Source organism: Photinus pyralis, unplaced genomic scaffold (genome assembly GCF_008802855.1).
Source record: "Photinus pyralis isolate 1611_PpyrPB1 unplaced genomic scaffold, Ppyr1.3 Ppyr1.4_LG3a, whole genome shotgun sequence".
NCBI lineage: Eukaryota > Metazoa > Arthropoda > Insecta > Coleoptera > Lampyridae > Photinus > Photinus pyralis.
The window spans coordinates 17,729,711-17,756,366 of record NW_022170509.1 but is presented as its reverse complement, the minus strand read 5'-3'; the positions used below and the strand labels follow the sequence as shown (position 1 = coordinate 17,756,366).

The window sequence follows — 26,656 nt, the reverse complement described above, 5'->3', positions numbered from 1 at the left end:
CAATGCATACCTATAAATTGTCATGTAACAACAAATTTTCTTAAAAATCATGTGATTAGTACTCTGAAAACACTAAGGATTACATTTTTATGTGCCTCTCCAGGGTTGTGAATTTCCCTTTCAAATAGAGTAACCTGCATCAATATAGACAACGATAGTCACTTCCGGTTGACGAATATTGACCAAAATTTAATCAATTGACCTTGACCATTGTCTAACTATTGCTAAAAACAGACTTGGAAAATTCGAATCCGTTAGTGAGTGATCGTGTCCACAGACGGACGGACGGACAGAAAGTCGAAAATGTGCAAAGCATCATTAGCCCTTCCCCAACGGGCGAGGTAGCTTAAAGACAGTTGCCCGAACTCACCACGGGGAGGTGTTTGCCTAATGAGCCCCTCCATATGAAGAATCTTTTGTATACATCATTTTTTGATGTCCCTGCTAGTTTCCGCAATAAGCGACTGTCTTAAAATAAATGAAATACTCTGTATATAAATTAATTAAGTAACATGATATATAAGATTACGAAACTGGTGATCGCAAAGTTTATTGCAACTCACAGAAGAAATGACCGCTACATCCCAATTTGTCCCGCTTAGGCAGGCGCAGTTAAACCCCAATAAAGAATCTCCTGAAACTGGTCTTTTCTAAGCAAAAATGTTTGGTTTAAAAGTATCGTATATAACCCACTATTTATTATTATTCTTTTCCGAATTCTAGCTCTTTGTTATACTTGGACAAAAAAGAAAGAAATTTATACATGTTTCACTCTGTATGTATCAACGACATTCTAATGAAATCGGGTAACTAGTGGACCCATTCACACACTTCGTCGTCCGTTACGAATCGTTGTCCGCGAACAGGGGTAGAAAACAGTTCCTTTTGTTGAAACCTTTAAAATTACAATACCATGAAGGATAAAATCAAAATGTTACTACGGTAACACGTTGAGGCGAGCAACTACTGATTTTCATTGGGATGTAATTCATTATGGCACCCACCCGCACACGCTTTCCCATAAATAGCAAAATTTCTTTGTTGTTAAAAGATCGCATGGCACGAGGTCAAGCGTCTTTATCTCGGCGTGTACAGTTAATAACCCCAACCCAGCAACGTTTAAATATTATTGTGGAGGACGAATTTAGGTTATGATGATTAGAATTTGACTTACGGATCCGAAAATGAAAGATTAAGTGCGAGGTTAATGAAAAACAGTTTTTATCAATCGTCTGATCGCACAAATTCCAAAGGAAATTAGGATATGTTAGAAGAAATTGATTATATTGCATAGGGTTGATAAATGATAATAATTGTTACGTTAGAGGGAAAGTGTATTTGGTTCTTGTACAGGGTGGTTCAAATTCGTGGCTCACCAGTCACCATTGGGATCCCACTACCGGTGGTAGATACAGTGTAGGTTCATGGGGACAAAGTTGCCCCTTTTTGTCACTAAAAACAAATCTAAATTTTTGAAAAATCTTTGCAAATAACGGAGATATCACCGAAAAACTGAAAATGTCAAATTTTGTTTTCATCTTCCCTAGCTGAATACGGCGGAAAATAGACGGTTCCCGGTAGCACCTTCTATGGCCAAAATCGTTTTTCAGTCGAGAAAAGAAGCACAACTTTGCCCCCGTTTAACCTACATTATATCTCTCACCGATACGGAGATCCCAATGGTGACGAATTTTAACCACCTTGTACAGAATAAAGTTAAAAATCTTGCAATAATTAAAAATAATGTAATAATCGAGGTAATAATTAATAAACATTAAGATCTAATGGGAAAGGCAAGTCCAATTTTTCAATGTTATTCCGAGGTATTTTTCCAGTTCGATAATTAGACACATTAAAAGGAAATGTAAGGAATTTACAATTTCTAAGGAACCGTCGCACAATTTTTTTAGGCATACTGGTAAGGATTTTGTTGTAATATATTAATATTAACGAGCGACAAAAAGCGAGTTTATGATTTTGGACTTTCTGTCCGTCCGTCCGTCTGTGGTCACGATAACTCACTAAAGGTTTCGAATTTTCCAATTCTGTTTTGAGCAATAGGTCGACAATGGTCCTGGGACTAAGTGATAAAATGTTGGTCAATATTCGTCAACCGGAAGTGACTTTGTCGCTCGTTGTGTATATTGGTGCAGATTATTGATGTATGTATCATATCATATATCATATGGTAGTTCATGTAGGGAGGTATTCAGTCAGGGGACACATTTTCAATTGAATTCTAACTAGCCCTAAAACGTCCACATTTTTCTTTAAAAAACAAAATGCTAAAAATCTGCTTCAATATCTCGGGGTTTGCTCCCCATTTAGATGGTATTAAAAATGTTTTTCCGGCTACTGTTTCACTACATTGCAGAATCGCGGAAAGAACCTTGATTATTGCATGATTAATTGATAACATATGGCTAAAATTGTACACGACGTAAAAAACAATAATATTTACTCTGCTTACATAACAATTTGTATTTATCAATTTAAATTGCGGCGCAAGTTAATTAAGTCATTAATTCTTTAAAAAAAACCAGCTATGTTTACTCTACTCGACATAAAAGTTTAACTTTTTTTGTAAAGTTATATCATCCATTACACGGTTGCAAAACCGAATAATAATAATAGGGCAATAAATATTGTGTGCGGAAGTATAGACGTTTATCTATTGACTCATATAAAAAATTGCTTGCTGTACGATAATGAATTGATTTCATTACCGCAAACAATAACTGAAAAAATGTTGATAAGTACAAAACCGTTAGGTTATTAATTTTTAGGAATAGGTCAACGATCTTAGTTATTATCTTCTTCTTGTCGGTGGTTTTATAAGTACACGATGTTTTTGTTTCATGTGAATTTGGCCCAAATATTTCTTACACATTATGCAATTTTGATCATTTGCCGGAAATTACTATCATTCATAAACCCTTTGAAGTGCTCATCTAATAAAATTTAATATTTAGAAATATTATACTATACCTATTTGTTGAATAAAAAAAATCGTGTGTTGAATACCAATATGGATACCTACATTAATTTTACCTCAATCGCAAGTAACATGAAAATTCCGTCAATTATTAATAATATTTAAAATTTTAGCAGATTTGCACAAGCAAAATTAAGTCGTTTATATAGGTTTATTAGAGCAATTGGAATTGTTTCTAGGTAGGAACAATGCTAAATAAAATTACGCAACTCAACTCGAATCTCACATTCAAACGAGATCGTTTTGCAATACAGTTTGCAATACCTACATTGAATTTCGAAATCGGAAGCGTGACTATTAGAAATTATGATACAGTATTTGCACTTGAGTATTCAAATACAACAAACAATAAACTGTGAGTTTTTTGTTTACAAATTAGCGGGTCAATGTCGTTTACGTTTTCGTAATTTCATTTATGCGTAGATTCAGTGTGATTACTACGTTGCATCGAAAGTATTTAGTTTGAAAAACGGAAATCGGGAAGGTTTTATATCCATTTCCTTAATTTTGGCAGATTCTGTATAATAGTATATAAAGTTCAACGTACATGTTTGCATATGTAGATGCAAGTCCATGTTGAGACGATAAAAAAATTAATAGTTTGAAATGCACGTGTTGTTTTGAAATTACCTTTCATATTTTTAGACAAGTTTTAATTAAAAAACGAATGAAAGTGTGAAGATTAATCTTCGGTCAGGTAACTGAAAAAGCGATGGTTCTTGTTGCAGTGCTGTATAAATTACAGTCAATATTAAGTATCATCTCTTATAATTATTTGTTCATTTTTAACTGCTAAGCTCCAATGCTTTAAAAAATGTTCGTAATTGTTAATTAAATACGTATAGTGTTTTTATATACTTATCGTCGATTTCTTTAAAAGAATCCTCAAATAAACGATTCGAATGTCGAATCAAAATGTTTACTAGACGTCGCGTCGTCTATAAAAACAGTCGCAGGTAGATGCCCATTGCAAAACTTATGTCATTTCTTCGCATGGGCTAGATAAAGATAAAAATATAAAAGCATAATTTGTGTCCACCTCGCAGGCGACCAGTGGGCGGCTACCTGCGATGATTGACGTGACTGTTTTTATACTAGACGACGTCTAGTGATTCGAATCGCGAGTTCTTTACCCAGATCCTTTTGGACCTTTGCTTCGATTCTCTTTTTTAAATCGCCGATCGCTGTTTGCGAAAAACTTGCACATATTAAAATATGTGATTAACACTATCACAATTCAGATAGGACCAAAACCAGTCTAAAAAGCTAGTAACAGAACTCGTCGATTCATACAGAGTACCGAAAAAATAGCGAAACAACTTCATACTGCATTATTCAGAAACGATTTGTTAACATGCAAAAATGTAAAAAATACTACCTTGTCATTTCTTACAGAAATGTGCAGAGGCGAACTTAACTTCTTCTCGCCCGCCTTAAGAAAACGTTTATGTACGTAAGACATTTTGGATGCCACTCCCACAATGGTTGTAGGATGTGAAAAAATTTATTTTTATTATTTATTTACTGAACAAATCAGACACCTGGCAAACTAGAGGCGCACATGGAGTGCTTAAATATTTTTTCCATACGCAATTTGAGTCAGTTTCTAATGTCTCAACGTCCAATGTCCCAATTATTGGAAACAAACATAGAAATTACACAAAATTTAATACGCATTTCGACATCATTAATGAAGTACTATCAATAACATTGCGCTGTTTTCTGATGATGACTACTATGCGATCAAAAATGAGTTGCTGTCGAGTCGCCTTTGAAATTTTTGTTTACATGGAAAATCTTGAACTTCCAAAGGCGACTCGACAGCAACTCATTTTTGATCGCCCGTTATAACAAACACGAACGCGTGATGCTTTCTGTCGACCTCGTCGCCATCTTCTTCATTCCCCCTAGCTGCGTTATGAAAATCCCCTAGTATTCGGCATCTGCGTAAAACGGTCGTTTGGTTATACAGGGTGGTGACTTGCGTCACGCATCATAATATAGGGATTTCAATGTAAAATTCATAACATGCCATTATTGGCTCCCCAAAGTATTTTAAAGCAAATGTGTATTAAGGTTTTGTATTAGTTTTCAATTTTTTGCATAATAAAGACGGAAAATTGGAAAAATAAAACCCGAAACGCGTGAGATATTTATTAAAGCGGCTTCGTGGTGCTCATGCTCACTGCTCAGTTAATGTGAGGTATTAGTTCAATAATTTAACAATTTTATAGCGTATGTTAAATTGACATTTTAATAGGTTTGAATGAGTAGGCTAAGCCGTTCTTTAACCGTAAGGATAGATAAAATGGCACAGTGGTGATACTTTGATAGCACTTAATTGCAGGGATCATTTGAACCACAAAACAAAAGAGGACCTAATTTCTCCCTACTTGATTCTTGAAGGGTGGTCATCTACGTTGACGACAAAGTCCAAAAAGAATTCGGGATCTGGATAATTTGATAGCACTTAATTACGGAGATCATTTGAACCGCAAAACAATGAAGCAGCTAATTTTTTAACCTTAGTCTTTTGTGCCAAACGGCGAGAGTATGAAATTTTTAAACTGAATACACTAAATTCGCACCTAAATTAGCACTTAATTATGAAAGGGGTTTGAATAAAATATTTCGTTAATAAATCTTTAGATTGTAAAAAGCAATGTAAACGGACAGAAACATTAACCCATTCTGCTTGAATAAGAAATAGATCAAATAGACATTGGCATGAAGATTATGCTGAAAATATGTCCATTAAACTTAAATAGTTATATCTGTTGATCTCTATTTAGATCTCTATTTAGATTTCTGTATGTGTGTATGGCGTTTGTAGCATGATCTTGGATTTGCTTTTCCTCCCAGTGTTCAGAGTAATTTTATTCTCATTACTCTTACTGGTGTAGTATTATTTCACCTAGTACATTATCTTTAAGCTAAGTTTTCTTTTATTTTCGCACTGCCTTAATGTATACTTTATATAATTTTTAATTTTTTGTTGTGTTTACAGTTTTGTATCTAGGTTGGAATAAAGATTATTATTATTATTATTATTATGGATACAAAAATCCTTACAAAAAAGGGGGAAAGGGTGTTAACTAGATCTGAATACTTGGCATTAGTGAGTTGTCAATAATTTGTTATTTAATAAAACGTCAAACAGCGTCTTCTTGTAAATAACTCGGTAAATAATAACTAACATTTTGCCAAATCTTATAACGGTGACACAATTGCCATTATTAAAGGTTACAAAAGTGCTTTTTGATACCTTATATTATGTAGAAAATATATATTATTTTTGTTGAGAGCTCTGCAGTGCTTATATGGACCATCCATCACTGGGGAATTATATGAATCTCCCTCAATATAACATGGCAATGATAACAGAGTGGAGAACGAAACGCACGCAAAGTACGAAAACGTAAGTGAAGTGTACAAATATGTAGAGCCGACTAAAAGAATAATTACCGCATTTTGCACCTTTCATTAATTGTTCAATATCAATATTACATATCCGATAGACCGGTACGTGAGATCAGATGAAGTCATTTCTCTTCAAAATATGCAAACATTATGCAAGGTTAACCTTTCAGTGAAATCACGAGAAAAGGTTGTTTATATTGTACATTTTTTTGACCATGACACAACTGTTCGTGAAATTTGACTAAACAATATGCAAAAATTATTAAAAATGAAAGTGTCTGTGGGTGAAAGAAACTATTTGCTATATCAAAGAAAGCGCACCAGCCTTGAACTCAATCAAACCGTCTTCGGTACAATATTTTGTCAAGGTTTTAAATAAAGACTATGTGCAAAGTATTTTATTGCACTATTCCGACACGAACTTAACGGTAGTACGAATACTTTAAATACCTCTCCTGCGGTTTCTTACCTGTCCTGGCAGCTTAGCTCAGTTCCCCAGAAAAGTGTCGAGATCTGGTTTCTATTAACTGCTATAAACTTTATCGAGGGTTTTTCTGACAAAGGGGAACTAAAAATAGGGACTGGGTTGCTATAATTAAGTACCCGGCTCCCCATATGCGACAAAACATAAATGTAAGTTAAACGAGACCAGCAACTGGTTAACCTTGAATGTGCTCTTGAGATGCAGACGAATTTTAATTATGTCTGAAGGGGCGGCATGCGTAAGTGTCAGCTTGCATTGATTTTAGGTGAAATCTTTCACGAGAAATGCAATACGAAACCTCACACAAATTTGTAGGGATTCCGTCACCGATACCGAATTTAAACGTTTATGTAAAACATTCGAAAGGATTTGCAAGTAAAAGGTGACGAGCCCTTTCGAATATCTTGTTGCCAAATACCTTTGCATTTTGTTCGATTGTTGCACAAGCCTAGTTTCAGTTCATCCAAATTACCTTCGGTACTGGTCTTGACATCCACTTAACCACATGTTAGTGAAATATTGCAGAAAAAGTTATGCTCGTAATTTCCGTTTGAACTTAATCCTTAACTTTCCTAATAATATTGACAAGTATTCTGCCAAAATTATGGGTTAAGATTTTACCGTTTTCCGAATAGGGCTAAGATGATTACGATCGGAGAATTGATTACTGAAGTGAATGAAGATTGAAGATCGAATTGAAGATCTTAATTTCTCCAGAAACATCTGCTTTAGCAACGAATGCATTTTCTTCTTGAACGGGGATTTGTAGGTATACTATAGGATAACGAAAATCCTAACTCGTTTCGAGAAAATCCCATCCAATTTCCGCACAAAATCAATATTTGGGCAGCTATTCTTGAGTTTCAAATTATTGGCCCGACATTCTTAGAAGGAAATGATATCAGAATATATGGGAAGAAGTGATAGACGCTCTGATTAGGATTACAGAATCTTTGGAAGACAAAATGGGGATGCAGCAGCTAGACAAAATAAAAATGTGCACTTTCACTCCGCCACATTATACTCTGGCAGTAATCGACGGTATCCCGGTAAAAGGACAGGCAAGGGGGCGTCATATGGCCACCATAGTCTCCCCTTTTGATTCCACTTGATTTCTTTCTTCTGGTGGGTACGGTAGTACTCGTAGTAGGTATACAAACACCATCTGACATTTTAGAGCTAACACTCTTCAGAATTCATGTTGAAATTTCACGTCTGGGGTGGGTGTAATTCAGAAGGAGAACTCTTACTGTGTTGAACATCGATACTATTTTGAACTCCAAACCAAAGTCAGTAAGAGTGAGAAGATGAGCACAGCGCAGACCTGCTCCGCCAATCCACGACACACTACCCCTAGCCCTAAGCGACGGGGAATATTTCACATTTTTTCTAAGATTACTAAACTGTATTTTCGGATCCGTTTTGCTTATACAGTTGCAGATTAGGACAAATCTAATACTTTTTAACAGTCGATAATCGAATAATCGATTAACGCAAATTGAATACGTACGCCAATACCACAGTTGTTCGGGTTGCAAACTGAGGGGTCTCCAGGGGCTCTAATATTTGATCACCTGTGCGTTTATGATCTTCGATGGATATAAATAATACCTCTGATGGACGTATAGAAACAAGGGGGAAAATGAACGCTAAAAGTGCAAAATTTACTGTTTTTACTGCCACTCTTTGATCATGGGATCTAGGAAAATTCCCTAGCCTAATTTAGGACATGCTAAACAAAATAAGAAATCAAGTACGTCGATGGATTTTAAGTTAATAGTTTAACAGTGAACCAGTGTTTGGTTGCCGAGAAAAATGAATACTTTCAATTTCTTAGGGCAATATCTTTTGTTGCGACAGATATACATGTTGAATATATAACTCGATATATACCCATATTTTTGCGTTGAAAAATCTTGGAACAAACGATTTTTTATAACTCTCCACTTTCCCTTTTTCCGCCACACCAAAAAAGTATGCTTTGACATCCGCCATCAAATTAAATTTTCCGACCTGTTCATGATTCCGCTCCCCGCCGCCTCCGCTCTCCCAAAAATGCAACTTTTCCGAGCTTTCTATAATGTTCCTGTATCTAAAGGATGCATAGCGCCTAACCGGGCGGAGGAACGGATGGACATAGTGTTTGGATCTTTGCCATTTTCCTTCTGCAACTGCGGTACAACAGAAAACCAATCCTACTTACTCTACGGGAGTGTGTGTATTTGAACAATCCGCTAAGCAATTAACAGTACAAAATGAAAAAAATTGCTGTGGCTAGCAGAGATACCAACCGGACACCGGCGCATGCGCGTTCTGCTCAAAATCTGTTCAACCCTTTCATGTTTAAGAATATGTGTACCAAATTTGGTTCCAATCGGTTCTGCCGTGTAGCCAATGAGAGTACAAACAGACCGACATCATCGAGATTTTGTTTGATTCGGATTACTGGTGCATCAAAACGTGTATTTCCGTAAAAAATGGTGGCGTCATTTTTTACCTCATTGCAATCCCTTACTATAACGTGCGGGTGGTAAAAAGATACAGTACAACATACAAAATGCCCCAAACCATAGTACTCTCGGAAACCGTAAGAAATACGAAGTCTGTTAAATAGAGGAAAATATGCACATTTTGGGTCAGAATATCAGGCAGCTTAGAACGTGGAAGAATTTCGAATACTTGTCGAGATAATGAAACGGGGATTGGTTTTGCAGGTTTAAAAAAATTATTACCGCTTTATACGGAAAGTGAACTAGAGCAAGTCTGATGATAAGCACGCACGCATTGGGGAAAGCGCGTGCCGTTGCCGCCAAGGTTTTTTTTGTCTTCCACTAAATTAATAATAACGAAAAAGGAGATTAGAAGTGGATTTTATATTTCGAAGGTAATCGTTTGGCCACATAGGCAAAGTAAATGAAGGGTGTGTTTGTCTATTTACGAGTCTATTTATATCAATGTGAGCCAAAAATTAATTGCAATAGGAAAATTTGTACCAGTGTCGTAGAGGTTCAATTTTATCGAATTCAGACAGGGGTAATCAACCTTTGTAATGTAACTAAGCTATTACAATAACCAGCTAATTTCTTTTGTGACTTTATTTGAAGAGATTTTTAAAAGCAAACGACATTTTCTTATTGCAACTTTTTCTCCCCTACAAGCTGGTCTGATTAGATTTAAAGTCGGACGTTTCGTTTTTAGGACTATCATCAAATTATTTCTTTAAATGCTAATCTGCATTTTTTATTTTGTATTTTAAAAGAGCTCCTCATTCAGAAAAAAAACATGTATCACACTTGCTACTTACCACCCTAAAGTTGGCAATAAAGCAAAATTTATTACACAAAAAAATAGCGTGGGTACGAAAAATACGCATTCGTGGACTAAATTTCGCACAAAAAACTCTGGGACGGCTGTTTTTTCGGCAGCTTCTCAGGGAGGCTCCCAGGCGGTGTGCGGAAAATTCGCCCCGGAAGACTCGCCCCGGTAAATTCGCCCCCACGTAAATTCTCCCCTGGAATATGCGCCCCCAAGTAAATTCGCCTCCGGAATATTCGCTCCGACAAATTCGCCCCCGTAGTATTCGCCCCATAACATTTATTAACCCTCGGAAGTAATAGGTTGGTTTAAATTAATGAAACTCAATACGGCGAGACTGACAACTCAAAACTGTTCATATTCAATCGTCTCTCACCTGTTAAAGGCTGATTCAACGGATCAACGTCAACCGTATGTTTACAATACATTTTACAAGCAAATTGCGTTTACAAAGGAGTCTAATTACTTATGGATGTATTGAAATATTTATGAAACTATTTATGGATGTATTGAAATGTTTTTGGCATCAATGTATAAACAAAGGATGATTCTTTCTTTAGACTTACATTTGAAAATTGGTCCAGATTTGATGTAAATTTGTGTTGAAAAACACCAACATTGATTAAGTTTGCTGAAGTATCAAATCATAATTAAAATAATCTAAAAAAATATAACTCGGAACATCTCATTTCTTTAAAATACAAAAAAAAGTTTGCTTATATATTTATTAGTTAAGTAGCAATTAGTCTGCTACGGTATTCTTGTACTCGTTCCAAATTCAGCCCGTCGGATCAGCCTTAATGAGATCAAAAAATGTTGAACGTTGTTACGTTGACCATTTACCAAAAATTTAGACCTTAAAAAGACAATGAATTTGTGTCCTACTATTATGTATAAAAATGACAATACAGACACGTTTTTATTACTGATGCCATAAGAGTTCCTTTTTTGCTGTTGTCAGTTCAATTTTTTTAGATTTTTGTATATACGAAAGGTGAAATATTGTGTTTGATTAACAATAAAATAAACTCTTCGTCTATTAGGATTGTAATATTTAAAATCTTAGAAAATCGTGCACAAAATTTGTTTTTTTAAGTAAATCTACTATCTAATTAAAAAATAATACGTAACTTACCAGCACCACGTGAAACCGATCTGCTTCAATACTTAAAACTATTTTTTCACACAGATAAAATCGTTAACCAAAAATCGAAGTTCGTATTCGCGCCAAAATATAACAAGTAGGAATATAACAAGTTTCAAAACAAATACACCACCAATGACGAAACGAGCCATCAAACGTTCCGTTAGGAAGAAATTAAGAAGCTAACAACTCAGTCAATCAAAAATGTCATTTAAATTAGATTATATATTACCTTTTCTTTTGTAATATGTACAAGAGTTAACGTGTATTTTCCATATGTCATGTCTGAAATAATAGAAGTCGTTAAGTCATTGTGAATACAGGATTTATTTCCTTTGGATGTCAAATACTTTGCAAATCACCCTTGATTTATTCAATCTTATCTTAATTACCTATTCATATTTTAGTTAACAGGTATTTGAGTGCTATTATTCTACCCCCTTTATGCAGGTATACACAGTTATTACAAAAAAAAATTAAAATTAAGCAAAAATTATTTTATGAACTGCTGGCCCTGTTAACTCCGAGGATTAATAAATCTTATGGCGAGTTTTCTTGGAGGCCAATTTTCCGGGGTGAATCTTACGAAGGCGAATAGTCCGGGGGCTATTCCGGGGGCGAATTTTCGGGGGCGGATCATCCTACAATCTCCCAGGCACCTGAACGTGTTTTTCATCTATCCATTTTCTCTCAGAATTCGTTTTGAGCTGTTCGCTGTTTATAACCGGTTGAAGATAGACTTCTGCCGCCGCTGAGTATTTTGTGGAAATTCTTTACAATGTGCGTTCCTATCTATTTCGTATTTAAAATAAGTGTGTGCGATTAATTATTTGTGTAGTATTTACGTAAATTTACGGGAAAAATGTTACATTTTAGCTCTCGAGCTAAAATCTAATACTTTTTTCTCTTGTATAATAAATAACTATTATTGATGAAAATTACTCATCTTTTGATGTTTAAAAAATGAAAGAGCATGAAGCAAAATTTAGTGCCGTCACACGTCCGAGAGACTACAACATTATTCCGAACTCAGCATCGCATCGCCCATAAAAATTCTCACTCGTGTAATCTTTCACTCTCCCCACTTTATAACTACTCGTATTTCCTGGGCAACAACCGTGCGCTGTGAGCCCCTTTGAACACCCGCGCCGCACTCCGCGTTCCCCTTGGCATCTTGACGGTCCAAACTTCAAAGGCGCATTTAGAGTTCAACGCATCGAGGTAGACAGTGTAACACGTGCGGTTCTGTTTGTGTGTGGTGCAGACAATAATTATTAACTGTGTACTATGGAAGTGGTCTTTAACTTAGTAAACGTGAAGAAATTTTTTAAACATTCACACGAGGAAAAGATAGAATTGAAAGCGAAAGGTAGACCATTACCAGATATTATTATTGAGAAAACTGGTGTAAGCAGAGGAAAAAGTTACACACGTAAATTTAATAGAGACATTTATTTAAAAAATGAATGGATTTGTGGATGTAACAAAAGAAATGCGCTATACTGTTTTCCCTGTTTACTTTTCGGTGGCGATAAAGCTTGGACAGAAAAAGGGGTCACCGATCTAGAGCACTTGAGTTCGAAGATAAAAAGGCATGAAAACTCTAAAAGCCATCTCCATAATTGTATGGAATTTGCGTTACTCGGTTCACCTAATATTACGGCTCAATTAGATTCGGCTTACTGGCTAAATGTACAGAGACACAATGAAAATGTGTCAAAGAATAGATATATTTTATCAAAAATTATAAATTGTATTAAGTTCTGTGGGGCCTTTGAATTGGCTATTCGGGGGCATGACGAGAGCGATGCTTCCAAGAATCCGGAGATATTTCGTGGACTTATAAATTTTTCGGCCGAATTAGATGCAACTCTAAGTGAGCACTTGAAAAATTCTTCAATATTTAAAGGGCCGTCCAAAGAAACGCAGAACGATCTGTTGCAGTGTATGCTTGAAGTCTGTCATGGCCAAGTAATTGAGGAAATCAATAATTCTCCATGTTTGGCAATCATTGCAGACGAAACAACGGATGTTGCTGAAAAAACGCAGCTAGTAATAATTTTTAGATATGTTCGCGATGGTGAGCCAATTGAACGTTTTTGGAACTACTTAAATCCTGAAAGATATGATGCAGAAACACTTTCTAAAACAATTTTATCTGTTATAGATCCTTTAATTCAAAATTCACCTAACAAACTCATTGCGCAAAGTTACGATGGAGCAGCAGTGATGAGCGACCAAACTGCAGGTGTTCAAGCATTAATTAAAAAAAAGTATCCTTTCGCTCACTATGTCCACTGCTACGCCCATCATTTAAATTTGATTATGTCTAAAGCTGCATCTGCAAATTCGCAAGTACGTGTATTTTTTGGAAATTTACAGGACATTCCCGACTTTTTTAATAATTCTCCTCGACGAGTAGAAGTATTAAACACGATTGTGAACAGAAGGATCCCCCACGACCCTACAACGCCATGGAATTTTAATATACGGACCGTTAACGTTGTGTACGAACATAGAACATCTCTCATTGAGTGTATGCATGAAATAGAAGATCAATTCTCCAACAGCACCGTCTGTAGTGCAGCCGCCTCTATTCGGCGTACATTAAATGATCCGATTTTCATTTTTTGGCTGATCTTTTTCCATCATGTGATGCCTCACGTAGATATTCTATACAATCAATTGCAGCAAACAAAAATAGAACCTAATATAGTAAGAGACGCTATCGATAATTTTGAACGCAGTATCATTCAAGTGCAAAGTAATATTGATAACATCATTAGTGAATCATCAGATATATTACCTGACGAACCACCAGAACATAAACGAAAACGTTCATCTGACAGCAAATTGGATCATCGGATTTTTGCATTGGAGGTGTGTGATGTTATTATAAATTGTGCAAAAGATCGATTTTATTTTAAAGAGAATCTAGTAGTTGCATCACTTTTCTTTTCGGAATACTTTGGACAATACAGTGGCAAATTTCCAGAGGATAAACTCACTTCTGTATGTTCCTTTTACCCCACACTTGAGAAAGAACGATTGCAAACTGAACTATCTGTTATTTATTCAAGAAATGATTGCAGGACATTAAATGGCACATTTCCTTTTTTGAAATTTTTAATAAAGAACAATCTAGGAGATACGTTTAAGGAGACAAAAAAATTATTAGAAATTATAGTAACAACTCCCATGACAACATCAGAGGCCGAACTATGTTTTTCAACACTAAGTCAAATCAAAACGTTTCTCAGAAATTCAATGACCGAAGATTGTTTAACAGCCCTCTCCATGTTATCTATCGAGAAAAGGTTTATCGCTGAAATAGACAATTTTAATGACAAAGTGATTACAAAATTTGCGAACAGAAAAGAACGTGGGATAGATTTGATTTATAAAAAATAGGTAAGTTTTTTTTAATTTAAAAGTTGCAGAACATTACAATTATTACCACGACCCCCACTTTTCATTCCTGCTTCTAAATAAATAGCGTTTCTATTGAGTTCTTACAATACTTCCGAGTACTATGTTGAACAGCAGTGTGCTTCTCTGTTTTTACTGAAAAATCCTGTTACATTTCTCGTTTTAACATCACGTTTAAGTTACATGTGATCTGTCTCATTGCCATCATCGTTAACCTTTGCAACTTTGCAAACTGCCTCGATTACCTCCATCAGTTTTTGCTCCTTTTCACCGAATCATACGCTTTTTTGAAATCGACAAACAAAATAACCCCCAATATCAAATACTTGAAGCATGTTGTGATTACGTCTTTCAATATGTACAATTGGTCCGTTGTCCCTCTGCCTTTCTTTAATTCTCATTTCTCCCTATCCCGGGTTCCACTATTGTATACACTATGTCCTGTAAGGATATTCGCCTACATTTATTGCAATCTGTTTCATCTCCGACAATCTTCTCCAAATCTCTATTGTTAACTCGTAGATCGTTTTCTTCAGTTTACCCCTCGGTTTACCCCCTCTTGTGTTGGCTCGGACACTGCTTTTAAAAGCAGTAATCGAATGGTTCAAATAAGGAAATAGTTGATTGAGAAAATACATCGCATTAAGTATAAGCAAAACTTCCTTTAAATTTGTTTGTGTGATGGTGTGGAATTTTTATTTCTTTTTTTTTTTAAATATACAGAGTGGCCCAACGAGAAGTATACAGAGGGCTTTTAGGGTATTAAATTTAGAAATTTCGAAAAATCCTCGAACACGTCAATTTTGTATTCGAGGGGGACAACTTTTGGAATACAAATCACGAACCCAAGTCTTCACCCCTCTACGTAGGGAGCTTAACCCCTAAAATTTTAAATGGAATCCTATGGCAAATGGCACATTATTTGAAAGCGAATTTAATCGTGATTACTAATCTGCTTTGCTTTTTAAATTCTATTGATTCGTTTCGGAGATATTCGCATTTGAAACCAAAACAAATGCGATCTAAGTCACATTGTATTAAAATTTTTTTAATACAAGGTTTAAATTGTGCAAAAAATAACAAATACCTAACTTTAAACACACAACATTTATTTCAATAAATGATCGAATTGCCTTCCGCCTGCTTCCATGCAATAATAAAGATTTGCTTCAAAACGCGGCGGTATATGTTGCAAGATTTCAGGGGTAATCGCTCGAAATTGTTGAGTTATACCATAGTGTATTCTTACACTATGGTTATACGTGCTCGCAACCCTTGTAATGTTCCGGGCGGAGTAGCATAAACTTTATTCTTTAAATATCCCCACAAGAAGTAATCTAAAGGACTTAAATCAGGCGAAAAAAACCATTTTAAATGCGAATATCTCCGAAACGAATCAATAGAATTTAAAAAGCAAAGCAGATTAGTAATCACGATTAAATTGGCTTTCAAATAATGTGCCATTTGCCATAGGATTCCATTTAAAATTTTAGGGGTTAAGCTCCCTACGTAGAGGGGTGAAGACTTGGGTTCGTGATTTGTATTCCAAAAGTTGTCCCCCTCGAATACAAAATTGATGTGTTCGAGGAATTTTCGAAATTTCTAAATTTAATACCCTAAAAGCCCTCTGTATACTTCTCGTTGGGCCACTCTGTATAACGTTTTATTTAATGGAATTTTTATTTCTTGCTCATATTTTTGTTGAATATTCTTTTGCATCTCTCACATATCATATTGTTTTTTTCTTTGTTCTCTTGTACTTGCCTTAGTTTTTGGCGAGGTTTTTGTCATTGTGTTCATTTTATCTTTGACCAAGAAATGGCCAGAACCCATATCAGGGCCTACATGCGTTATACAGCTTTGATGAGATTCAACGTAAATTTAATCACATGCTTTATTTATTTACAATTAATTACAATAAATTTATAACAGTTTTGAAATCAATTGATTTACAACAGTTAAAATATTTTTACCTACTCACAAATACACAATTTATAACAGCGCGAACTATTTATTACGAGACTTATTTATTACTTCAACGTCGAAATTGGAACTGCCCTTTAAACGCAATTCGATTTGTGTATATGTACAGTATACTCGAGTGTTCCCGAGTGGTCGTATCGTATAGAAAGTGTTATTTTTGTGTGTCTTTTTTTCATTAATTTGTCAGAACTGAATTTTTATACTTATCAGAAATAGTATTAGAAAAAATGTAAGAAAATTCATGGTGTCATACAGCCTTTATCTGATTTAATCATATCTGATGATGAGTTGTTAGATGAATCGTACGGAAATAATTCAATTTACCCGAGACGGCTGTGACTCATCTCTACGCTTGTTTTTGTGCCACTTTAACAGTTTAACACCTAATAAAACACAAGTGCTGTTTCAGATCAGATCAGATTTTGAATGATTCCAATATTTTAGGTGGTCCAATAATAAATGCTTTGGACAAGAATGGGTGAACGTCGAGGTGAACGTTTTACGTCTACCATTTCCCCTGTTCTTCACCGTAAAATGTAGACCATTTCTTTCAAAGAGTGTAGGGTTACTGAACAATTATCCATTCCTTTCCATCAGAAATATCATTGTTTTGTAATACATAGTGTTGTATTTCTCCTAAAAGGTGTTTCTCATGGATCACGCTGTACTTATATGGCAAAATACGAGGCACAACAAATGGAAAATCTATTAAAGGGGATAGCCGTTTACTGTAATGGTCGAAATATAGGTAAACGACGGCATACCAGAGCTTTATTTCCTACCTACTATAATGATCTAGTGTTACTAATAGATAGTAAAATGGGGGGATTATATTTATTATACCTTAAGCAGTTTTAAAGACGAAGTGATGTAATACTTAGAGTTAGTTAGTCATTCATTTTGTATGGCATGACACAATTCTTTTACAAATAGAATATTGATCAGATAACTCACTTTCTTTGTCATGGTAACAGATTTCCATTTATTCAAAATCAGAAGTCTCTGAGCTTATTAGATGGTGGCTGTAGCCCTTTAATCTGTAGGCAAGTGAAAGCATTTTTACTTACCTTACAGGAAGTGCATACCATTTGGGAAGAGTGGAGGAGCGAACAGCGAACGGAAATGAAAAATTGCGCATTAGTGACCAGAACTTTGTGAGCGTAAGTATCACACAATTTTTGGATATCATACACATTGGATAATTAATGAAACCACATTTGCGAGACTTGCTGACCAATCTGCGTATAAATGATGGTTTAATGAGACTATTTCGAGGGCGACAAACCCTTTCTAAAATTCTAAACGAACTTAACTTAATATTAGTATGAGTAATGAGTGAAACCAACCAACTGGTGTGCATGTAAGAGTGCTGACTGAAATAAAGAAAAAGAAACATGATAACGCATTTGTATAGGTAATCCAAATACAACAAATAAATCGAATTAAATAATTGTACACCTAAATAAATCTTTTTCTACGCTAAACGAATCTCTTCAAGGTCTATAATTAAATCTAGGTATTGAAATTCTTGTACTTACTCTCGCCCAAATTACGAATGTATAAAAATAGACAATAAAACGCTACGAGAAGACAATGTGCTTTTGCAATTTTTGTATACTTAGCGATATAAAGTGGTCCGTATTGAGGTGACATTATATCAAATTTTGCACTCAACGAACTGACCGAAAAAAGTTAATCTGCAACATTAAACTAGCTATAAATAAGCAGCTTACTTTACGCAAAATTATATGCTCAAAACTTCATTAATAGTATACATTTATTATTGCCTATTATTATTTTATGAAGGGCACGGTAAAACTCGTGATCTTGCTGCATAAGAACAAAAAAACCTTCATTTGTTGACCAATTTCGTCAGAGAAACTGAAAAAGACATTGTCCCTTTCCTACAATCTTGCTGGTTAAGTACTCTTAACTGCTATGTAAGCCACACTAGCTCCATCAAGTTAGCCCCCGCAATTAAAAAAAAATCTGTAATGAAAATTATTAAATAGTGCTAGTGTTCGAAAATTTGAACGACACAATCCAATATGCAGTGAGCATAATTGATTGACCTTATTTCTTATTCCATATTTGTAAAAAACGTGGGGGCTGAGAGTCAAGTTGGTCCCCGAGATTTGGGTGCAGAAACTACCGTGTACCGGAAGACTATTTTCCAATATTTGGCCGGCACAATCCAGTATGCATCGCGCACAACTCGTTATAGTAGTAATGGAATTTGTACGTTAAAAAAACCGAGGGGCTGAGAGTCAAATTGGCCCCCGTGTTTCAATTTAAGGAAAAATGATTTTCCAGATCAGCACAAATTAAAATCGAATCAGCACAATTTAGCACAATCCTAGCACTATATAAAAATGGTCATTACATATTTTTTTTTTAAATTGCGGGGGCTAACTTGATGGGGCTAGCCACACTTCGAAGGAGGATGTTTTTGATTACTCTATTATTCTGCTGAAACCAGTATACATTTCATAAAGTACTACTGGAAAGGTCTTTGCGCTTCGGTTGTAAATTGAGCCTTTGAATGCTCAACCATGAAAAAAAATGAAATTTTTCGAATTAACAACACCTGGTGTTACATCATACTGGAGTACCACAATGTAAGGTATCATAAAATTAATCACCTACCTTATTGGTTTTATTTTGTTATTTTATTGCTTTAGAAGCGTTCCTGTCGCGATTCATGTTGATTAATAGGTGATTGTTTCGAATTGTGGTTCTTTTTATTTTTCGTTTGACCTAAATATCTTTTTTGCTTTCACTTTTGGTATAGCCATAGAAGAAGGTACCATATTGTCGTGTTTCTCAACGGGGATTGCTTGTGTAAATTTTGCGTACGGATTGAGCAACTTTTAACTAGGTACATATTATCGCATAATTAAAATTTCATAGGGTTCATAAACAGTCCATTTAATATCTTGTTAATTCTTTATTTATTAATGAAAACAAAACTAATATTTCCATTCGTTGCTACACAATAGGATAGAGTCGGTAATTGTATACAACTGCTAGTGATTGAAATTGAGTTCTCGTGGAAGGTTTTTATTAGATACCAGTCATCTTTTCGCGGGCAGAGCCAAAGCTTACGGAAAGGTAAACCCTTTAGATACGACTCGATGCCAAATCTACTTATTAATCAATTCTTATATATAGCGATATAACCAATAAATCAATTAATCGTAATCATTAATATCATTCAGCCCGAATTGTCAGGATCATCTAGCCTTCTAACGGTACCTGGGCCTGGACCACTGTAATTACAAGAAACACAAGGAGCATCTCTGACTTGTAGTCAGCTAGATAGCGACTCGAACCATGTTACTCAACAATACCATTGTATATACATCGTATATACAATGACAATACTCAGCATGTTTATTAGTAGCTAGGTTAACGAGAACATAGGATCTCCTCACGTCCAAGTCCCCATGCGCCACCTGGCCGCGTACCCCCCTGTCCCTACCGTCATGCGTGGAACTGAACGAGGGTCTGCGTCAGCTGGCTAATGGCTCCACTTTGTCCCAGAAGCATTAACGCTGAAAACGCAACTTCCATGAAGGGGGCCTTATGACGCTCGGGTACCTAAAAAATTATGTAACTGTAGAAGAGGTCTTAATCTATGCCTCATTCCAAAACTTAGCCGCCTACGCGATTTAGTTTCTCTCCAAAAAGTTTTCGAAAAACTGTCCAATTTTGACGAAAAAAGGTTATAACAGCGAAATCGTTAAAGTTAGGGGTATAACATACTAAATAAAAAATAAATATTTTTGAAGTACGTGCCAAATCAGTACATAATAAAATATGGGGTGTTCCATTTAAAAAAATGCAAGTTTGATACGCCACTGGAATACGACACGCCCCTGGTGATCAAAAATATTTTAGTAATATAGCGACGGTAATTGCGTATACAATTTTACTTTAAGACTTTTTTCGGTATCTTTATGGTAAAGGAATTATGATCCAAGAGGTCTCAGGTGCTACACCCTGTATATTAAGACGAACAAGGACTCTATTTCTATTAATAAGTTTTACATTTTCTGGAAATATTGTTGTATTATTGTTGATTAGATCATGATCATCATGTATGGAAGGCAATCAATTGAGCTGCCGTAGGAGAAGCCACGCCAGTTATTTTAAAAAATGGTGGGTTCGATCTCCGATTCAATTTCATTTTTGTCTTTATCGTACAAACGAAAACAAATCTGACATGGATTTCGACAACTTTTCTTTATTCAATTGAAATTCCTCATTAAAAAAGAAACTGAGAAAACTAACCACACTTTTCGAACACCAAATTTCGAGCCAAATTTATATCGAAGCGTAGGTAACCAATGTTAGCCTCCCGTCATATTAGTTAGGATGCCTAGTTGCCTACCCCTTATGAAATTTCAGTGGTACATGGACCGTGTCATACCTTGTAACTTGAAAATGAGGTTAAATTTGACTTTTCTTCGATACAGATTTGATGTGTTATTTTCTAGAAAATGAATTAAGGGGTGCAAATTTTAGTATGAGCACCCTGTTAGACACTATCCTACATATGTATGTGTTCAATTAAAACAGTACTACCGGATTCGCCATTATTTGCCTTCTAATGTGTGCAAACTCCACAATTTATTATGTGACGGAAAACTTTTTCATGGCGTCAGTGTCGGTATTTGACAAATAGTTTATCTCCTGCTTACAATTGGGTTGTTTATATTTTTGATTTCATTATACGTATGTATAAGTAGCATAAGTATGCATGTGAACTATAATCTTTGCAATTTTGAAAAATAAAGCCAGATTTGCTAAATTTAATTTGTGACTAATGCGTCTTAAAGTCTTGGAATCAAAATTATTATGAAGGAATTAAATGCGTATTATTTCGACCTAATTTTCCGTCGCCAATTGACAAATTCTACGGTTGTGATTTCTATAAACAGAACTGGGAAGCATCTCTAAAATTAAAAAATGACAAATTTTAAGGCAGGGATTCTTTTAGAAATTTAGATGCTAATTTAAATTTCCGACTCTTTTATTCTGGTCATTGATTTAAATCACTATAATTGAAAAACAAATTTTTGCTATGCTTATATTTATAATTTCAATATAAATTAAATAAGATTTCTAAAACACTTTCCACTTAAAAGCAAAAAATGAGGCTAGTCTTGACGCACTAAATGGTATATTTTGCCAATCGCATGGTGACAATGGAAAAAATTCACTTCTTGTTGTAAAACACCGCAGTTACCTAAGTATTATTGTCGATCATAATCTGTATTTAAAAAAGTCCCAGATTAGCCGAAGCCGCCGACTCGGTGGTGATCGAATCTTAACCTCCGACCCCTACCTCATATCGGTGGGTCACTTCGTTCACTGCATTTTATGTATAAGAAGAAAATTCTAAAATTTTGGTTACAGGTAAGGTACATTTTTGAGATCCACTCGTTCACAAGCCCATATTACATGTGTAATCAACTTTAATTGAACTTAACGTGTAGCACCTCCTCTGTTTCTGTAACCTACCATACCCACGTTTGATTGCAATCGCTTATTTGTCATCTTGTTTGAGTTTAAAAACGCGAAAGTGTGTGAAAAAGACGCGCCCTGAGAAATACCCCCTCACTCGTCTCCCCTACTTTACCAAACCCCGCGAGCCATACTGCACGCCTACCAGTACGCTGTAAGGATAGGATGTAAGGACCAGTACAAAAACCTCGGGACAAAGAAGGAGGGCGGTTAAATCGTCTGTTGGTGACCGTGACCGTTCAAAAACAGCATTTTCTGTCAAATGCAAAAAAAACCAAGCCCAACTTATTCAAGCATTAAGCAGCAGGACAGGACACAGTGCAGCGCTGCTAAACAGACCAGTATGAAGGGGCACTTACGAGGATTTACTTTGAATTTTGCAAGTATAAGGATTTGTTTACTTTTATTCATACGGGCCATTAACATAAATTTTGCATTCATTTTTGAAAATTTCAAATGAAAAAATGAGAATATCAGTGAAAACCGCATTTTGAAATCTGTTTTCTAAACAGAGATATGGTGAAAATACGTGCATTTACAAATTTATCGACTATACTCTATAGTATCGGCAAAGAAACCTAAGGTACACTTTGGTATCGATACAAGTGGTGATAAGTTGTACGATAAATCGTACCGTCTATAGGGCCGTTTAACGGAGATGTCGAAAAGGCCTTCCTTATCTTTTTCGAGATATCGTGTTAACAGGCAGGCAGACGACCGGATAGACACCGCAACATTATGAACTAGATGGGAGCTGAAAGGCCTTTCGGCAGAATCGCTCATGCGCAAGTGTGTCAAACTTCAATTTCCAGCTAAACGGCTGAACCGATTGGAACCAAATTTGGTACACATGTTCTTAGACATAAAAGGGCAGTCGTGCTTGTTGTTGTAGAAAAATAACACGTCATATTTCCCGGAAAGATTGCGTCACATCCGCCTTCGTTATTTATTGCCAATGACTAATCTTTCATGGCGCTTTGATGTCCATTGGGATTTCTAGAATATTCGTTACAGTATTCCCCAATTAGTGTCGTCCAGGTTTTGTGTATATTTTTCCTGCTAAAAGACCTACTCTTGTCATGTCATTTCTTTCGCGAACTCATTATTACTTTTCTACCAGTATTGGCGTTCATATCTCCTATTTCTACTTTAATGTTCTTTCTATGTTTCGCATTTATAATGTCGTTGTTCTGATTCGGATTATGATGATAGAATGAACTTCATTCTAGCACGATTTTTGGTAACTTTTCCATTCTAACACGATTTTTGGAGGCTTTTTTTGTTTAGGAATTGGTATCCCTGTTATGTGTGACAGCCATATATTTCTCTTATATATATGGTGACAGCCAACAAAACGTCAGCACAAGAGTACGCTTTATACTTTGTATGCTCGTGTTCTGTGGTAAAGTTAAAGTTGGTTACTTTTTTTCACACTAATATCAATGTTTATTCATTAAACAAAGCTCATATTAAAGGAAAAATGCACACGCATTACGATTTATTATTAAATTACACCAATAAAGTCATTAAAGAAGTTTGCATAAACGATTTCTTAAAAATGTGCTAAAATGAAATTATCTAACCTCAACCTAACTTTCGTTCTTAAAAGAACAATTGTTATAAATTTTAACAGTCACCGTGGAATGTTCACCTGCATTTATAGTAATTCCGGGGACATTTTGTAACGAGTTAACAGTGGTGGATTCGAGGGTGGATTGTTCTCCGCTAGTAACAGTACATGGTTTCGTGGAGGGTCCAGCTTGTTTGGATTGAGTAGTCGAAACCGAAAGTAACTCTGCGACTTCAATTCTTTTTTTTTTAGATTGATCAACGTAACCCTCTGCTGTTGAGGAACTTTTCCACCCACCATGTTGCTTCAGTGTCATTATATCTGCACCATTGTTCGCCAAGTGTGATGCTGATGATCGGCGAAAGCAATGCCCGGAATATTCATCGCAGTTCCGCAACTTGAGATATCTTGCAATAATTCGGGGCATCTCGCCTATTTTGTTCAAACCAATTGGTTGCACCGTGCAACGTCCTTGTCGATAAAATATGAAAAACCGTTTGTGGGTTATATGTACAGGTCTTAAGCAAGCATACTCCTTGATTAAGCCTATCCACATTGCATTTGTAATTGCAAATAGCCTTGGACGTTTAGTTTTGGTTTTTGGTACCGTCACAAAAATTGAATCGGACTTGTAGTCTATATCATCCGTAAGCAAATTTTTTAGTTCCTCCCGCCTGCATGCTCCGGAATAACCAATTATTAGAATTACCTATAAATGTATCAGTGTGTAATTGTTGATTGAAAATTAATAAAATTACCTTCGCTGCCAAATACTCTGTGTTGGGTGCTTCATTAATGAATCTTTCTATTTCAGGATATTCTAATATTTTAGACTTCTTTGCCTCATATCCAACTGATGTTCGTCTTAATAATGCCTGCAGTTTCATAAATTTAGAAATATCAATATTCTCTCGAACATTCAACATAGATCGGAGCATCGAGTAATTCTTCCACAACGTAGAACTTTTGTAGCTCTTGCTCATTATTGTAAAGAATGCTAACAAAACATTTTCACTTATCACTGTCACGTTTTGTGCGCCACACCAATCTTTAAATTTTAGGTATTCTTTTTCATACTCTCCTTTTGATTTTGTCGGTAACAGATTATCGACCGCTTCTTCGGCTATTAAGTGTAGTTCTGGCGGAGTAGATGAAAAGGTTGTCTCAGACATTGCAAATTTTACCTTCGTGTATCTATTTTCAGGCGCAATAACGAAAAATGTTAAAATTTAGAGAGACTAATTTAAACATTTGAAAGATGTACGCAGTGCTGCCAACTTTATTTTTTTGACGCGGCAATATTTCTATTTTAAACTAAATACATACTTTTTTATAAATAATAATTAAGGGCTCAACATAGAAAATAGTATAAAACGTTCGTTGCAGAAGGCCTTCTATCACTCGTTCATTCGAACCTTCGCCGCTGCGCGGCTCAGGTTCGAAACTTGAACTCGTGCTAGAATAGGCCGCCTTCTGCAACTTATGTTTTAATATACTATTCTACTCTACCTATTGTATTGTATTCTGCTTCTAGTTTTTCGTAAAAAATACTATTTTTCGCCGAGTGATTAAATTACCCAAGGAAATTACCGGCCCTTTTGTCAAAACATCGTATGGAAAGTGTTATTTTTTTGTGTGTTGAATGTGTCTTTTTTTCGTTAATTTGTTAGAACTTTTTTTTTATACTTATCAGAAATAGTAGAAAAAATGTAAGAAAATTCATGGTGTCATACAGCCTTTATGATTGCTGAACCAAGCGGATTTAATCATATCTGATGATCAGTTTGTTAGATGAATACGGAAATAAAAGAAAGAGCTGAAAAGCTTTTGGGCAGAAGCGCTCATGCGCAAGTGTGTCAAACTTCAATGTCCAGCTGAACAGATTGGATTGGAGCCAAATTTGGTACACATATTTTAGACATAAAAGGGGAGTCGTACATGCGCAGGTGTACGGGTGGTATGTGCACAGCAAATTTTTTTGTATCAGTTCGAATCATATTGAATCAAACCCTGAGGCATTCATTCTCTGTGAATGGTTGAGGCATGATAACATAAGCTAATTGACTTTCTGTTCTAACCAAGGTTTCACTAAAGGTATCACGCACGATTACGAAACATTTGAAGTTAACCACCCTACAGTCTCCAGGTTTACTTTCTATGATGGTGGGAGATAAGCTCACTGATGATGAAACGGCTGTAATGCGATTAAATAAAGTCGAATTGAAGATTCGTTTAGCAGACGTTTGCACTCAAAGCTACTGGACTTTTTATTCTCACGCATTGATGATTTATGTTTAATCCCGCTTTAAAGTGCTTCCTTTTGATTATAGGTATGCTCACTATCATCTAGCTAGCAGCTTGATATTTAATTATGTGCATCTTAATTTGTTGAATTTTGAATTAGAACCATTGCAGTGCGTCAATTTTCATCATTATTTTATTAAAATGTATACTTTCTTATGTAGGACAGCTTCTAGATGAAAACGGTCCCTTTTTATAGGTATCTTCATCTGTAATTCAGAATTAAAGTATAAATTACGTAACCGTAAAGAGATGCAATGCTAATTTCTAACAGTTGATTATAATATTTCGAATTACTCTAATGCTGTGCGTATAAATAAAGATGATTTAAAAACGTAATTATATCTGGAAAAGAATTCTGCTTTGACTGAACGGCCTACTTCTTTATTTCTATTTTATAAGTAATATATCCCCTGCCATGTACAGTTGAAATAGGTAACTTAAAATAGCATGCGTATCCATTCAAGTTCCCCTATCTTTGAACTG

At 35.5% G+C, this 26,656-nt stretch overlaps 2 protein-coding genes across 4 annotated transcripts in view; one reads left to right on the top strand and one right to left on the bottom strand.

Moving 5' to 3' along the window:
• LOC116165448 (zinc finger MYM-type protein 1) overlaps positions 1-26,656 on the top strand; it is a 60,648-nt gene that overhangs the window by 28,583 nt on the left and 5,409 nt on the right. Inside the window, exons 1-2 of one of the 3 annotated variants that reach the window (XR_004144150.1) lie at positions 12,270-14,769; positions 17,845-17,930. The exons of 1 other annotated variant lie outside the window; for it this stretch is intronic. Coding sequence is in view for 1 of the 2 variants with exons in the window: in XM_031479906.1 (XP_031335766.1) it covers positions 12,646-14,769 (2,124 nt within the window). In the remaining variant the exon portion in view is untranslated. Of the gene's footprint in view, positions 1-12,269; positions 14,770-17,844; positions 17,931-26,656 lie in introns of those variants that run through there. One more of the 3 variants, XM_031479906.1, reaches the window with a different exon arrangement.
• On the bottom strand, positions 23,868-25,067 carry LOC116165449. Its single transcript, XM_031479907.1, has 2 exons — positions 24,628-25,067; positions 23,868-24,578 (listed from the first exon to the last, which is right to left on the bottom strand). Exons 1-2 carry the CDS (start codon positions 25,039-25,041, stop codon positions 23,889-23,891), a joined length of 1,104 nt encoding a protein of 367 aa, XP_031335767.1. The 5' UTR covers positions 25,042-25,067; the 3' UTR covers positions 23,868-23,888.

Bases quoted from the DNA above. Each gene is read 5' to 3' on its own strand.
- LOC116165449 (XM_031479907.1), bottom strand. From the start codon at position 25,041: ATGTCTGAGACAACCTTTTCATCTACTCCGCCAGAACTACACTTAATA. The intron at 24,579-24,627 runs GTAATTTTATTA...ATACATTTATAG, and splicing joins CAGAGTATTTGGCAGCGAAG to GTAATTCTAATAATTGGTTA.